This window comes from Arachis stenosperma, chromosome 3, assembly GCF_014773155.1.
Source record: "Arachis stenosperma cultivar V10309 chromosome 3, arast.V10309.gnm1.PFL2, whole genome shotgun sequence".
NCBI classification, from domain to species: Eukaryota; Viridiplantae; Streptophyta; class Magnoliopsida; order Fabales; family Fabaceae; genus Arachis; species Arachis stenosperma.
Genome location: NC_080379.1, coordinates 155,686,114 through 155,699,775, shown reverse-complemented (window position 1 = coordinate 155,699,775; position 13,662 = coordinate 155,686,114). Strand labels below are relative to the sequence as shown.

General features: G+C 33.5%; 2 protein-coding genes across 3 annotated transcripts; both read left to right on the top strand.

Moving 5' to 3' along the window:
• Nucleotides 1-189: 189 nt before the first annotated feature.
• On the top strand, nt 190-4,918 carry LOC130966060 (mitochondrial inner membrane protein OXA1-like). Of its 2 annotated transcripts, XM_057890820.1 has the most exons (10): nt 190-285; nt 413-891; nt 1,148-1,238; nt 1,530-1,577; nt 2,041-2,099; nt 2,361-2,436; nt 2,533-2,664; nt 2,910-3,023; nt 3,804-3,858; nt 4,296-4,918. In XM_057890820.1, exons 2-10 carry the CDS (start codon nt 422-424, stop codon nt 4,385-4,387), a joined length of 1,137 nt encoding a protein of 378 aa, XP_057746803.1. In that variant the 5' UTR covers nt 190-285; nt 413-421; the 3' UTR covers nt 4,388-4,918. The 2 variants fall into 2 exon arrangements, with proteins under 2 accessions (XP_057746803.1, XP_057746802.1); XM_057890819.1 differs by lacking the exon at nt 190-285 and having other exon boundaries at nt 292-891.
• A 1,046-nt stretch (nt 4,919-5,964) lies between these two features.
• LOC130965243 (mitochondrial inner membrane protein OXA1-like) lies at nt 5,965-11,550 on the top strand. The gene is made up of 10 exons (XM_057889980.1): nt 5,965-6,167; nt 6,442-6,923; nt 7,854-7,944; nt 8,219-8,266; nt 8,763-8,821; nt 8,987-9,062; nt 9,157-9,288; nt 9,507-9,614; nt 10,093-10,147; nt 10,805-11,550. Exons 2-10 carry the CDS (start codon nt 6,460-6,462, stop codon nt 11,068-11,070), a joined length of 1,299 nt encoding a protein of 432 aa, XP_057745963.1. The 5' UTR covers nt 5,965-6,167; nt 6,442-6,459; the 3' UTR covers nt 11,071-11,550.
• The last annotated feature ends 2,112 nt before the right edge of the window (nt 11,551-13,662 follow it).

The following is a 13,662-nucleotide window of genomic DNA, read 5'->3' as shown; positions in this document are numbered from 1 at the left end:
CAACGAAACCCCTTTTTAACTAAATCTAATAATTTATTGGTGTATTAGTTTTAAATTAAAAATTTGTCTGTGTAAGCTTTTTACGTTAATATAAAAGTATTTTTTATTCATAATATGAAAATATTTTTTTTAAGTAAAAAATAAAAAAAAACTCCAAAATATGAAACGACAGCGTTTGGATCTGGAGAAACAAACGCTGAGCTATCACTACCAGTAAACAGCAGTCCAACAGCATTAGGCTCTTCCACCCCGCAGCTGCACTGATCCACCGTACTCAAATTCAAGGTAACGCCGTAACGCCACCTTCCACCGATCACGTTTCATGCCAAACATATCAACATTCTACGTTCTGAATTGCTCAATTTCGTTCTACGCATTTTCATGCTTTAACCTAATTCTCACCTCCTTTCAGTTCTCACCAATGGCTTATCGACGCTACCTCCTGCGAAGAACCAACCTCTCAAACTGCAACTTCCACCCTTCTTTCAGCTACGTTCTCCACCACACCATCGACGAACCCAACCAACGGCAACAAGAAAAACCGGTTCCAGCGGCAATAACTAGTTTGATCCAAGCGCGGTCCTTCGGGAGCTTCCTCAATGGATCAACGGGGTTCGGTGCTTCTTCTAAACGCAGAACGATTTTCAATAACACGTTTTCTGGATATAGTTTGTGCAGATACATATCTACGTTGAATGATGATTCCGATAAGATCAATTTCGGGGTCGACGTGGTGGATGTGCTCGCCGAAACGACCATTGATACCGTAGCTTCTCAGGCTACTGGTTCCGTCGTCGACGAAGTTGCTATTGCCGCCGCTGATTCTCTTCTACCGGCGAAGATGGTGCAGTATGCCATCGACTATGTGCATTCCTTCACTGGCATGAACTGGTGAGTGTAAAACATTATTGCTGAGTTCTGTGAAAATTTTGTAGTTTTTCACCGTTAAGAATTGGTTAATTGTGTATTTGAAGTTGCCATTATGCGGAATTTTTTTAGCTTTTGCGACAATTAAAGGTTTATTTGTAATTTAGGGCTCTTGAGATTGTCTTAGCAAGATTGTTCTTTTATCATTACATTGTTACAAGATAGATGTTGTGGAATTCAGTTCTCGAATGGGTTCTTTTTTCCTCTTTCTTCCTTTCAGGTGGGCGGCCATAGTTATGACAACCTTCTTGGTTCGAATGGCAACAATTCCATTCTTAGTAAATCAACTTAAGGCTAATTCCAGATTCACTGTACGTTGTGCACTTGTGCTGCTCATAGCTTCTTTCATTCATCTTTATTTCTTGGCAAAAATTTGGAGGGAAGGAGGTTTCCAGCTTCCCTTTTCTTCTCTTTACTCCTCTTAAGATCCCCCCTAACATTGGTTTGAGGGTTGATTCCCTTGTTTCCCACAGTTTCTTTTTAGGTGCATTCAGAATAATCCCTGCAGCTATTGTAGTTGTTAATTTGTTATATCAAAATTAGCTTTTTCCATGCTCTGATCAACTGTGTTGCTAGGCTTACCATTTTCATTTCTGATGCAGGTATTGAGGCTTAAAGTAGATGAAATAAAGGCACAGATGGAAGACAAGGTAATGGTGGTTTTTGTGTGCTATGCAAGTGTGTTAAAAGTTAATGAAACCTCACAGTTCCATTGCTTTGTATCTTCAAATTTTTATTTGAATCAATAGACTTTCTGAAGATTAGTTTAGCTCAATTATTAAGTATCCGTCCTGGGGTCCTGTCGGTTTTTTTTTCTTTTTTTTTTTTTGAGAGCTACTTTGGCAATCAAAACAAACAACTCTGCATAACTAGTCTCTTTTTCTCCATATACCACTATTTTAAGTGTTTTGTATAAGAGGTTATAAAGGACTAAAATAGTGTAGAAAGAATGGGAGCATAGGATGGAAATGAGCAATATGGTCGTTCTTTCGGATTGGAATCCGACCATCATTCAGCCTTGGAAATGGAATTGGACAATATAAACAATTTTGGTTGTGATTGCCATAACATTTCTCTTTTTGATAAAAAGAGCGATTGCAATAATGATTTCAGGCATCGGATCCTTCAGCTGTTGCCGAAGGTCAGAAACAAATTGAGAAGCTATTTAAGGAGTAAGTGTATCATTGGCTTGCTTGCGGATAAGTATATGTTTTAAAACTTTCTTTTTTTTTCTTTTTTTTTTTTTTCCATCCCTCTCGGCAGAATGTAAGTTGGACTAGTTATTATTAATATTTAAGAACTTCTTTGAACATATAAACTAGCAAGCACAACTGTTGGACTGCGGTATATATCAAGAGCCCAACTAGTAAATTAAACTTCTTAGATCTTCTGTTTCACTTTATATCCTTTTTTCTTTGATTCTAATAATGCAGATATGGTGTGAGTCCATTTCCATCATTGCAGGGGGTCTTTATTCAAGCTCCTATCTTGATCAGTTTCTTCGTTGCAGTAAGCTGAATTTAAATTTGATATTCTCCCTAATTATGAGAGTCTCAGGATCCTTAATATTTTTCTATTGATTCACATTATCTTGTGTAATGACAGATATTAAACATGGCAGAAAAAATGCCATCACTCAAGCATGGTGGAGCCTACTGGTTTACTGATCTCACAACTCCAGATTCATTATACATTTTTCCGGTTTTGACTGCATTGTCATTCTTGGTAATAGTAGAGGTCAGCATCCTGTTTCCAGAGCTTCTCTTTCAACTTCCATTTCTGTTGTCTTTCTTTGTTGCTTCTTGAATTGTTTTCAATATTTTCTTTAGATTCTGTTTTAAGTTCTATGTCATCAATCCACTTTAAGACCAGTCACTTCAATAGGTCATGAGAAACGTAGTTTTGGAGTTACCAAGAGTGTTGTTATTTGTTTTATTCCGGTTCATATTGCATTGGTTTTATACTTGTATCCTGTTTCTCAGCATAATATTCAAGAAGGTTCTGATGGTACACTTGTGGAGAGCAGTACTACCATGAGAAATCTCTCTAGGGCTGCTTCTGTTCTTGTAGTCCCTTTCGCCATGGAACTTCCAAAGGTAAATTTTTTTGGCTTGGCTCTTTTCTGAAGGAATTACTTCCCTACGCCACCACACATCTCTGTGCTTGAGATAATTTATTATATTAACTTGGAAAGAAACAGGAGATTTCCTGGGTTGACGAACTTTCCTTGTGAAAGGTGCTAGGGAATTGACTATTAACTTTGTTTGTGTGACAGAAGATCAATTGAAATTTTTTTTGGCAAATGGTACTAGTGGTCTTTTTATTATTATAATTTATTATAAATCAGACTATTTTTTTCAAATGGCACTACGCACATGCTTTCATAGAATTATAAGTAATCTTTTTAGCGCCTCATCCTTTATACTTCTAAATGAGTACCTTTTTATTTAAAATGACCTAATAATTTGAAAACTAATATAATTATTGAATGTTTGAAACTTGCTGGGAAACATGAAGAATGTTCTCTGGACTCAAAAGTCAAAACAAAGCAAAGTAAGATTGTATTCTAGTCATTAGAAAACTTTAAAAGGAGAAAAAAACTGTTATTCTATTTTCTATACCAACAAGACATTTTTCATAATTATGAACAGAAATAATGTAATTATTTTTGGGTTTAAGGGCCTTTTTTTAAGAGAATGTTTTAGGGTATCTTCCGTTGAAGCAAAAAGCTTAGCAACAGCTTATGCCATGCATGTTTATATATAATATAGACATGGATAGGTAATAGATTATAGATTATCATTTTGCTTACGAATTCTATTTATAATTTGTTTGTAGTTTTTCTGTAATATCTGATTGTGTTTGTACTTGTGCAGGCTATATTTTGTTTCTGGCTTACATCAAATTTGTTTTCAATTATTTATGGACTTGGTAAGTCATTTCAAAATTTTCATTTGTAATAGTATTACTTCTCTCTTTTCCATTATTCACCACTTCATTGACAGAAGTTGGATTTTCTTTCATGAAATACATATTGCTTAGGGTATTGATTCCACTGTGTGATTCATATTGCATTTAGACACTGTAGAATGATACTGGTGTATCGACAAGTGAAACTGATTTCATCAGCATCTTAGTATTCTTGTAATGTTGGTTTAATTGGTTATCTTCCCATGATAGTCTAAAACCCTCCAAGGCGAACTGAGTCTTATTAGTTATTATGCCCCAAAGTTCTACTAGGGCTGAATGCTACTACTACATAAGGATTTTGATTTCGATTTTCAAACTTCTAGTATATGGTCTTATTATTCATTTATTTTGTTATTTGTTATTTTCTAATCCCTTTGTTCTCTCTTGGAACTTTACAGTTATTAGAGTTCCCAGCGTAAAGAAAAGCTTAGGTATTCCTGTAATAGTCGTTGATTCAGCACCTGCCGATGCTCCAGAATCCCAGCGCTAAAACAAGCTGCATCAGCGACATATTTCAAAGATCATTTACCGGTAGAACATCAAAACATTCAAATAAAAGGGTTTTTTTCTTCTGTATCCATCAGTCAAAGGCTTAAGAGTCAGAAGCTTAGAGAATTAATGCAAGAGAAAGGAAGAAAGTAAAAAACAAGCGGTGATGAAAATCTATACACCATTTTATCATCCTCAAGTGAGCAAAATTTTCTTCTTCGAAGAATGACGATGGCTAGGAATTTTGCCGAGGAAGTTGTAATTTTTTTTTTTTAAAAAGGCTAAGTCATATCAGGTGAGACTCGAATCCAAAATCTTTAAGGAGGGGGGATGTATGCAAATTTGAGCTAGGGCTCATCGGCAAGGAAGTTTGAAGTTTGAACTTTAACCAATATCTATACAGAATACACCCAATTTTGTAAAACTTTGTTGTTCCCCGCAAAATAAGCGATGGCTCGAATTCGCAAATGCGCGTCACTATAGTTTTTGAGATATTAAAATTAATTCTTTGAGCACATGATATATAAGATGTAACATCCATTTCTTTATGTTATGGATGTCAGAATATTGAAATTCAATGTTTTATAACTTTTTTAAAAATCAGTCTTTTTTATTTTTTATAAATTATTAAATTTGATTTCTCCCACTTTTATAACCATTCTTGTATGTATATGATAAAGAAAATGTTGAACTATGACAAGCTGACAACTCTTTTTATTTACAGTAAAAATTGGTAAAAGAATAAAAAATTAGAATAATTCTTCATATTCAAACACTTTTTTTTATCATTTTTCAATTTTTTTTACCATCGTCACCAACAACACTTCTATCTCCTCTTTTTCCTCCTTCTCCTATTGGAATTTTCTCTCCTTTCTTTTTATTCGTCTCCTCCATCATCATCATCATCATCATAATCATTATTGTTATTATCATTATCTTCTTTTAATACGTATCGTCATTATCGTTATAATCGAATTCGAATTTATATAATGAACAGTTTTTGGTTCATTTAGTATTATACAATGGTTTCGTTTTGAACTAATTTTCGGTTTATTCGAAATGCAAATGTTTTTGAATTTGAATTTATATAATGGACAATTTTTTGTTCATTTGGTATGATACAATAATTTCGTTTTGATAATATTTTCGGTTCATTTGATCATAGAGAATCAGAATCAATAAAGATGCTAGCAAAATATTGGTGTTGTTGGTGATAACGATAATAATAATGGAGGAGGAAGAAGACGACGAAACCCTGCAACGTAAACTAAATGACTTGAATGAAATGTAAAATTACTTGGATGTGTAGCGGGATTCAAAAAATTATGTATAAACTATAAAGTGGTATTATTATTTTCTTAAAAATTTGCATCCAGTATCTTGGGTCTTTTTAATTTGGGCCATATATGTTTTTAGGTATTGGGATTACAGATAAAAGAAAAGGACATTAGTTTAGATTGCATTCCAGCCCAAAACTGACAAAAAAGAAAAAAAAAGGACATGATTTGCATCCATAATTCGTTTTTGGGTTTCTTAAAGGGCGGTGTAAAAAAACTACGTCGTTTTGATGTTTCCTTGTTTCATGTTTTGTTTCCTTCGCAACAAATGTCGGCTTTTCTCAGCTAGCTTACTTCGACACTAGCTCGCTTTCAGGTCCCGGCGGCACTTCCACACCAACCAACTCTCAACCCTAACTGCCGTTACCTCCCACAGTTGCCCCAACTTCGATCGCTGTTCCACCATCGGTGTCGTAGTCTTCCGCCACCGTTGGTCCGCCGCCGGTTCGTATTCTTCTCTGCTTCGTTTCCCTCATTTCGTCCAATCAATAATTCGAGCTCTTGTATGTTTGTATACGTATATAACATTGGTGATCATGTAGTAATTCCCATTATACTATTCTTCATGCGTATTATTTCTCCCACTCTCTGGAATGTTACATTATAGTTAATCAGTGTATATTTGTGATTGCTTGCAACCTGTTTGATGAAAAGCCTCAACGTTTTGAATCTTTTTTTTTTGTCGGAATTTTGTTGGTTATTTGATGCTGCATGATAGAACTTCCTAAGGATACCAATGGCTTATAGACGATGCCTCTTGAAAAGAGGGAACCTTGTAGACTGGAAGTGTCACCCGTCTTTCAGTTATGTACTCTACAGCGATGATGGGAAACACAAGCGCCCAGAAGAAAAATCATCCTCTGCAGCAATCAGTACTTTTGTCCAAACAAGGTCCTTCGGGAGCTCCCTTAATGGGTCAATGGGGTTTGGTGCCTCTTCTAGAGCGCTTTCCAACACATTCCTTTCCCCGTGCTCTGGATATAATTTCTGCCGATATATGTCGACTGTGAATGATGGATCAGATAAGATTGAGATGATGTCCGACATTGCAGATGTACTTACTGACAAGACCGTTGAGACCATAGCTTCTCAGGCTCCTGTTTTTAACGAGGTTGCCATTGCTGCTGCTGATTCGTATTTGCCTGTGAAGTTGCTGCAGTATGGGATCGATGCTGTGCATACTTATACCGGGTTAAACTGGTGAGTTTGTACTTGTCTTGTCTCGCTTCTTGAATTCAAATCAAATTCCTAAGTAGTTCATAGTTTACTGCTTATTTGGTATCATATGGTGAGGTAAAATTAAATTGATTTGAATTCATATGTTTAAAGTAACCAGTGAATCAAAGAATTGAATTTAATTTATACTGTTAGGAACGTGTACAAAAATGAATTGAGTCCTTTTTTCTTTTCCTTTCTTAAGGTTAGGGTGAAATGCTATTTTGATTTTTCTATTTTTAAGCCAAAGTTTATTGAGTGTGGTTTGCAAATATGAACCATATTTTTCTTATTTACTTTTGCCCTATTCGCAAGAATCGACTCCCTCTTCAATTTTAATTTCATGTTTTTTATTTAGTTTCAAACCAAGGAATCGAATTCAGTTTCTTGAATGGATTGGATCCCATGACTTCCCGAACATTCTGATAAAATTGGTACTCTTGTTGTTAAAGTTGCCATTGGTAGGTTTCTGGGTTTTACCATGAGTTAGAGGTTTGAACTTAGAAATGTCAATTCTTTTAGTTTGTCGGTTGCTAAGTTTAACTTGCTACACATAATTGCTGATGTAATTGATTTACCCAAGCAATCTTATGATTTTAAGATTTTTCTACCTGGGTGAAGAATACACTTTCTGGTGTATATGGTAGAGCTTCTTCTTGCATTGTGATTTACAGATCGTCATTTTAGGTAGGAATGCGTTTTATTCATGGAAAAAAAATATATGAATTGGCTTCTATTATGATTGTTCAACATTTAGTTGAATAAATTAGGTTTTTGAGACCATGCTAATCCAAACTGTTCTTGCACTTTACACCGTAGTACATGACACCTACTCTGGGAATTGACTATCCAATGGCTTGATTATCCATATTTTGACATGTATTTGTTGCAATTTCATTTCCCATTTTCTTTCAGGTGGGCAGCCATTGCTTTGGCAACCCTTGTGATTCGAAGCGCAACAGTTCCGTTCTTAATCTACCAACTTAAGGCTACATCTAAGCTTACAGTATGTTGTTGCTGCTTATACATTCATCCGTACATATTTGTTTCCTGCAAAAATGGATTAATGGAATGGCCAAAATTTAAATGCATTGAGGGAGGAATATGCTTGTTTTCTCTCTTTTATCCGAGTTAAGATTTTGGAGGGTTATTTCTGTTGCTACTCCACTCTGTTATGTTGAGAGATGTTGCCAAGCTTGGTGTGGTTGTTTTATCAGTAATGAATTTTCTATACTCTAATCAAGAAGTTGCCTGAGCTTACTATATCATGTCTATTGCAGTTGCTGAGGCCGCACATGGAAGCGATACGGGCTGAGATGGAATATAAGGTAACTATATTGTATGTCGTCAAATTATTTTTTATATTAGCAATAATGGTAGATGTTCTGCTTTGCTGTTATATTGATATCTATCTAGCCATGTCAAGCAGATGAGAGACCCACAATTGCTGTTGCCTACTAAGTGCATCCAAAAGTTTAGTTTGAATTGATAAATTTTCTTAAGATTTAGTTCACCCGTTAATTATCTGACCTGAACTATGTCTTGCAAGAATATTTTGGGATCGAAATAAGCAATTATAAACCTATCTCCTGTCATGTGCTCTTTACACTATATATTTTGACTAAATTTGTTTAGACAGAAGACTAAAATAGTATAGAGAATGGGAGGAAAATATTGAAGAACAAGAAAAATTAAAGAATGTCGGAAAGCCCAAGCTAATTTTATTTCTTTAAGATTAAATTAGCAGAGTGGAATTGGGATTCGACATTCAAGCTTTGAATTTGACTTTAAGAAACATTTTTGTCCTTCATATATTAATTTCAGGCTATGGATCCCGTAGCTGCAGCTGAAAATCAAAAGAAGATGAAGCAGCTGTTTAAGGAGTAAGTGGTTTCTGATTTTGTTGGTGAAAGATATCATTGACGGTTCACGGTTTCTTTCATAACTGCTAATAGCATTTTAGATTCCCCCAGTGTCCCAGTCTGAACTTAGTTGCTACATTCAGTATGGAATGCCATATCATTTTCTCTCTGATTTTGATGATACAGATATGGTGTGAATCCGTTTACACCTTTGATGGGACTCTTTGTTCAAGCACCTATCTTTATTAGCTTTTTTCTTGCGGTAAGATGACTACCGATTTGATTTCTCTTGCTTAATCAAGGCTAAGGAACCTTTATGTTATTCCATCCATTAACATTCCCTTGTTTAATGATAGATATCAAACATGGCTGAAAAGGTGCCATCATTTAAGCATGGTGGAACCTACTGGTTTACTGATCTCACTACTCCAGATGCTTTATATGTTCTTCCTGTTTTGACTGCATTGTCGTTCTTAATAACAGTTGAGGTGAGCATTTTATTTTTCAAAAACCATTCTTGCAACTAACATTTTAATTCTATTTCCAGTTTGACCGCTTAAATTGTGTAAGTGTGTGCCTTTCTTTTCTTCTTGGAAATAAAAAGTAAAAAGGGCCACTTATACAACTGCAAAAGATAATTTTTGAATGAAGTTAGTAAGAAAACTGTTCAGGTTGCAATTTAAGTGAAATTTATGTTGTTCCTTAGTGCAATATGCAAGAAGGCTTGGAAGGAAATCCTGTGGCTGGTACCATGAAAAATGTCTCTAGGGGTCTTGCTGTTCTTACAGTTCCCTTCACCATGGGGTTCCCAAAGGTAAGCTTCTCTGACTTTTCCTTTTTGAGAATGAACAACTTTACATTGCATTTGCTGTCTATGCATGTGAAATAACATCTTTCATTTGTATGATCATTAGAAAGAAAAGAGAAGTTTTCTGATGGTTACGATAGAATTGGTTGCATGTGTTGTTTCCTTATCTCCTGTAGACTAACTTTTCAATGGTTGGTCTTTGGGCTGTGGAGTTGTCTTGCAACTTGTTAAGTGTAACTTGCATTATTATTATTATGCTTTTTCTTATTTCATCTATTTAGGGGGGAAAAAATTCTTTCTCAATACAAAATTATTGTTTATCAAAAGAAAAAATCTTAATATCAGAATAATTGATATAGTAATTACTAATTGGGAAGTATACTAAATGAGATAGGAAAGGCCTTCGTTTTTCCTTTCTAAGTACTGTATTTTACCTTTTGTCATTTTATGTAGTTTGAACGTGTGCCTATTTGTACTTTTGCAGGCCATATTTTGTTACTGGGTTACGTCAAATTTGTTTTCACTTGTGTATGGACTTGGTAAGATGTTTCAAATTTTTCTTTTGCATTCCTTGGCTTCTCCATTATTCACAACCTTAGTATGCTAAAAAATAAAAATTAGATTTTCATTCATGAAATACGTATTGTTTATGGCATTGATTTCATTCCACCATGCAATCTTATTTCTTGGTTGCTCTTGAAAGGAGTATCTCTTGTAGTCTTGTTCCCCCCACCTTTCTGCATCATTCTTTCCTTCATCTTAATAAAATTCTTGTTTCTTCTATAATAAAAAATAATTAAACAAATTATGTTTCAATGAGTATAGACATCATTCATGATAAGGTATAATAATGTCATTTGATCTTCTATAGCTGATCTCACCTAGTGAAATAAGATTCTTTTGTTGTTTGGACGAAGTCATGTAATATTGCTAGCCTAAAATCTGTTGACGTTATTGGTTGGATAACTTCGACTATTTTAGTAGGACTAGAATTTTATTTGATTTTTGAAATATAGGACTGGAACTCTTCTAACAAAGGAAGTAAAGTGGGTTTGTAAGGCCTAAGTTTGAAGCTTTGTTTCGTTTATGTCTTAATTCCGATTTTACTATTATTTGTGGTTTTACAGGATCGTTTCCATTTTCAATTTTTTTTATCTTATTTGTTTATTTGTTATCTCTTTTTTCGAATTTTACAGTGCTTAAAGTTCCTGGCATAAAGAAAACTTTAGGTATTCCTGAAATAGTTGCTGCAAAACCTACCACTGCTCCAGAACCACAATCTCCCTTTAATGTATTTCCAGCACTAAAAAAATCCACAGCAGAAGCAACTGAGCCAAGCTCATCACCAGTTGAACCATCAAAACATTCAAACAAAAAGATTTCTTCTTCTGCTGTTCTCAGCCAAAGGCTCAAAAGTTTAGAGAAACAAGTGAAAGGAAGAAAGAAAAACCTCAAGAGGTGAGCCAATACACGTGTTCCTTAATTCGGCTCAAATTGATGCCGTAAATGTGCCGAGATTTATTTATATTTGGTCATCATTATATGATATAGAATTAGTAATTTATTCAACTTAGAGAGGGCAGAGGGATATATTTTTTTGTGGCTAATAAATTTTGCTGAGGAGGTTCAAACTTTTGTTTAACGTGTAATCTTACCTTAGATTCGAGTGTAATCTTGATTATCTTATTTAAAACTCGGTCTTCACAAAAGGGGGACTTAACAAGGATCTTTCATATTTGATTAGATAGTATATTAGTTTCCCATTTGTGGCCAGACCATGGCTAATATGGTCTCGTGTCACATATTATTGGCAACTGAAATCGAATAAAAAGCCAAATGGGTAGTCTACTGTCAACATTTATTCTCCAGCGGTGGCTTTCAACTTTCATCTCTGCCAACTTGTCCGTTCTCACCGTAGTTTCTCCTCCCAATTTTGAAGATTATTGTTCTATCCAAAAATAAAAACAAATTAGCACAAAAAAATTTGTGCTTCTGCGATTTTGAGAAAAAAAAAAAAAGCTCACAGAAGAATAGTACAATACACACCTGCGATAGGCTTTCAGTGTAACGGGACAAGCAATAGCCTTAAAGAGTTTGGTCCAATAACTAGTTGCGAGTTCCTTTGAAGCATGGCTTCTAAATTCAAATGGCATCCCAGCTAACTGATTGTGGTTATCAATAGGCTCTTCGAAACTTTGTATGTGCTCTTGATTACATATGTGCCTGTCTGCATAATCATATATTTATACATAATGAGAAATATAAAAGTTTGAAAAATAGAAAGCAAGGTATTCTGAAATGAAAGGGAAATTTGTTTCCAAAGAAATCTTTAAAGTAAAAGCTTCAAGATTCACTTTTTTTAGGATTTCTACGAAGATATAATATTTTCCTATATCCCAAATACAAAGTTGGAGTTATTATTAAAGTATGTTTATTTTAATGTTATTATTCATGCACTGTCCCATTATAAGAGTCATCAGATTTACTTTGGTAATTATGTCCGACTTGATATACCTGACTTGTATAAAAAATTCCAACTCACTTCACCTATACAAAAAATTTTAACACCTATAAATATGTTCATATATTTAGATATGAAATTTTAACAATTCTTAGATAAAAGAGGATAACTACCCCTACAAAAGGGTGAGGAAGTTATAAAGTGATCGTTAAGTCATCACCTCTACTACTATAACTACGAACATCCTCAAGTATATTTAAAATCTAATCTACTAAAAATCTGTCTAAAATTGTTGTTAACTTAAGAATTAGAATCCGTTGCAGGCATCACCTTCCACCTACACACGATAAACTCGGACGCGACAACACCTCGATATCAGTAGACGTCAGGCGCTGCCCCAAAAAAAGTGTAGATCTCATGTTCAGGTCCACTCACGTTCAGGCTCAAAACAATTCAGTTTCAGGTAACTCTCGGAATAGTTATATTGTTAAAAAATAAAATTATAAAAATATATTATTAGTTGCTAATTTTTCTTGTATATATTTAAAGTTGTATGCTAAAAAAAATCATGACTCTTTCTTTTACATTTCATTTTTACTCTTCAAAATCTCTTATCTTGCTGTCGCCGCTCAAAAATTTCCCTAAATAAACAAGTTCAGCGTTACACAATACACACTTACATGCTTTCTTAAAATATAAATTTTGTAATATCAATTATTTCAGAATTACTTATTTTATAATATCAATTTTGTACTATTGTCGTATTTAATATCAACGGACTACCGATATACAATTTTAATTGGTGTCAATCTCATTTGACTGTTTGTACACTTCAATTGAATGACAAATAATTCTTTCTTGAAGATAAATAGATAATATATGAATTTATTAATGAAAAACATTAGAATCGGTCTCAAATTAAAGACACAATTAAAATATCTAATTTTTTTAGAATAATGCTATACATTTAAGTATTTTTATTAATTAAGTTGATTTAACATAAACAAAAACTAATTATAAATAGTATTACTCTAAACTTTATTATTTAATTAGATTAAATTTTGTTTATAAAAAAATTTAAATATGTAACATTACTTTTTTTATATAATATTTGACACTTTTAAAGGATTGTTTAATGTATATGTTATTTTGTAATTTAATATAATACTTGTGGAACATTCCCCACCTCTGTTATCCACTTAACAATATTTTCTTTTCCATTTTTTTTGGTGGAACAATAATTAGGTGGAACAATTAATCAGAATACAAAATATAAAATGTAAAGACAAGATATAAACTTCAATTTTTTTTTGTTATCTCTTATATTGACATCAATAATTAAAATATTAACATTGTAAATTAATTATTAAAACAAAATATTTCTATAAACAATTTTGTGCTCATTTTTTTGGTTTTAAAGGTTTTTTTTACAGTGTATGAAAATGGCAGCTTTTTGTAAAAACATGAAAAAAAGTATAGTTGAAGATCATTTAAAGGGCAATTTATTTAAACAAAATAAATAAAGTAAATATTTATCCAAATACAACAATTGAGAATTGGTTACTTACTTATATTATATAGAAATCGTGGAAT

What these genes read in the sequence shown, in the direction of transcription:
- LOC130966060 (XM_057890819.1), top strand. Translation starts at nt 323, where the DNA reads ATGCCAAACATATCAACATTCTACGTTCTGAATTGCTCAATTTCGTTC. An exon ending in AGGCACAGATGGAAGACAAG is followed by an intron (nt 1,578 to 2,040) that starts GTAATGGTGGTT and finishes TAATGATTTCAG; the next exon opens with GCATCGGATCCTTCAGCTGT. An exon ending in CATTCTTGGTAATAGTAGAG is followed by an intron (nt 2,665 to 2,909) that starts GTCAGCATCCTG and finishes CCTGTTTCTCAG; the next exon opens with CATAATATTCAAGAAGGTTC.
- LOC130965243 (XM_057889980.1), top strand. Translation starts at nt 6,460, where the DNA reads ATGGCTTATAGACGATGCCTCTTGAAAAGAGGGAACCTTGTAGACTGG. An exon ending in ATGAAGCAGCTGTTTAAGGA is followed by an intron (nt 8,822 to 8,986) that starts GTAAGTGGTTTC and finishes TTGATGATACAG; the next exon opens with ATATGGTGTGAATCCGTTTA. An exon ending in TCACCATGGGGTTCCCAAAG is followed by an intron (nt 9,615 to 10,092) that starts GTAAGCTTCTCT and finishes GTACTTTTGCAG; the next exon opens with GCCATATTTTGTTACTGGGT.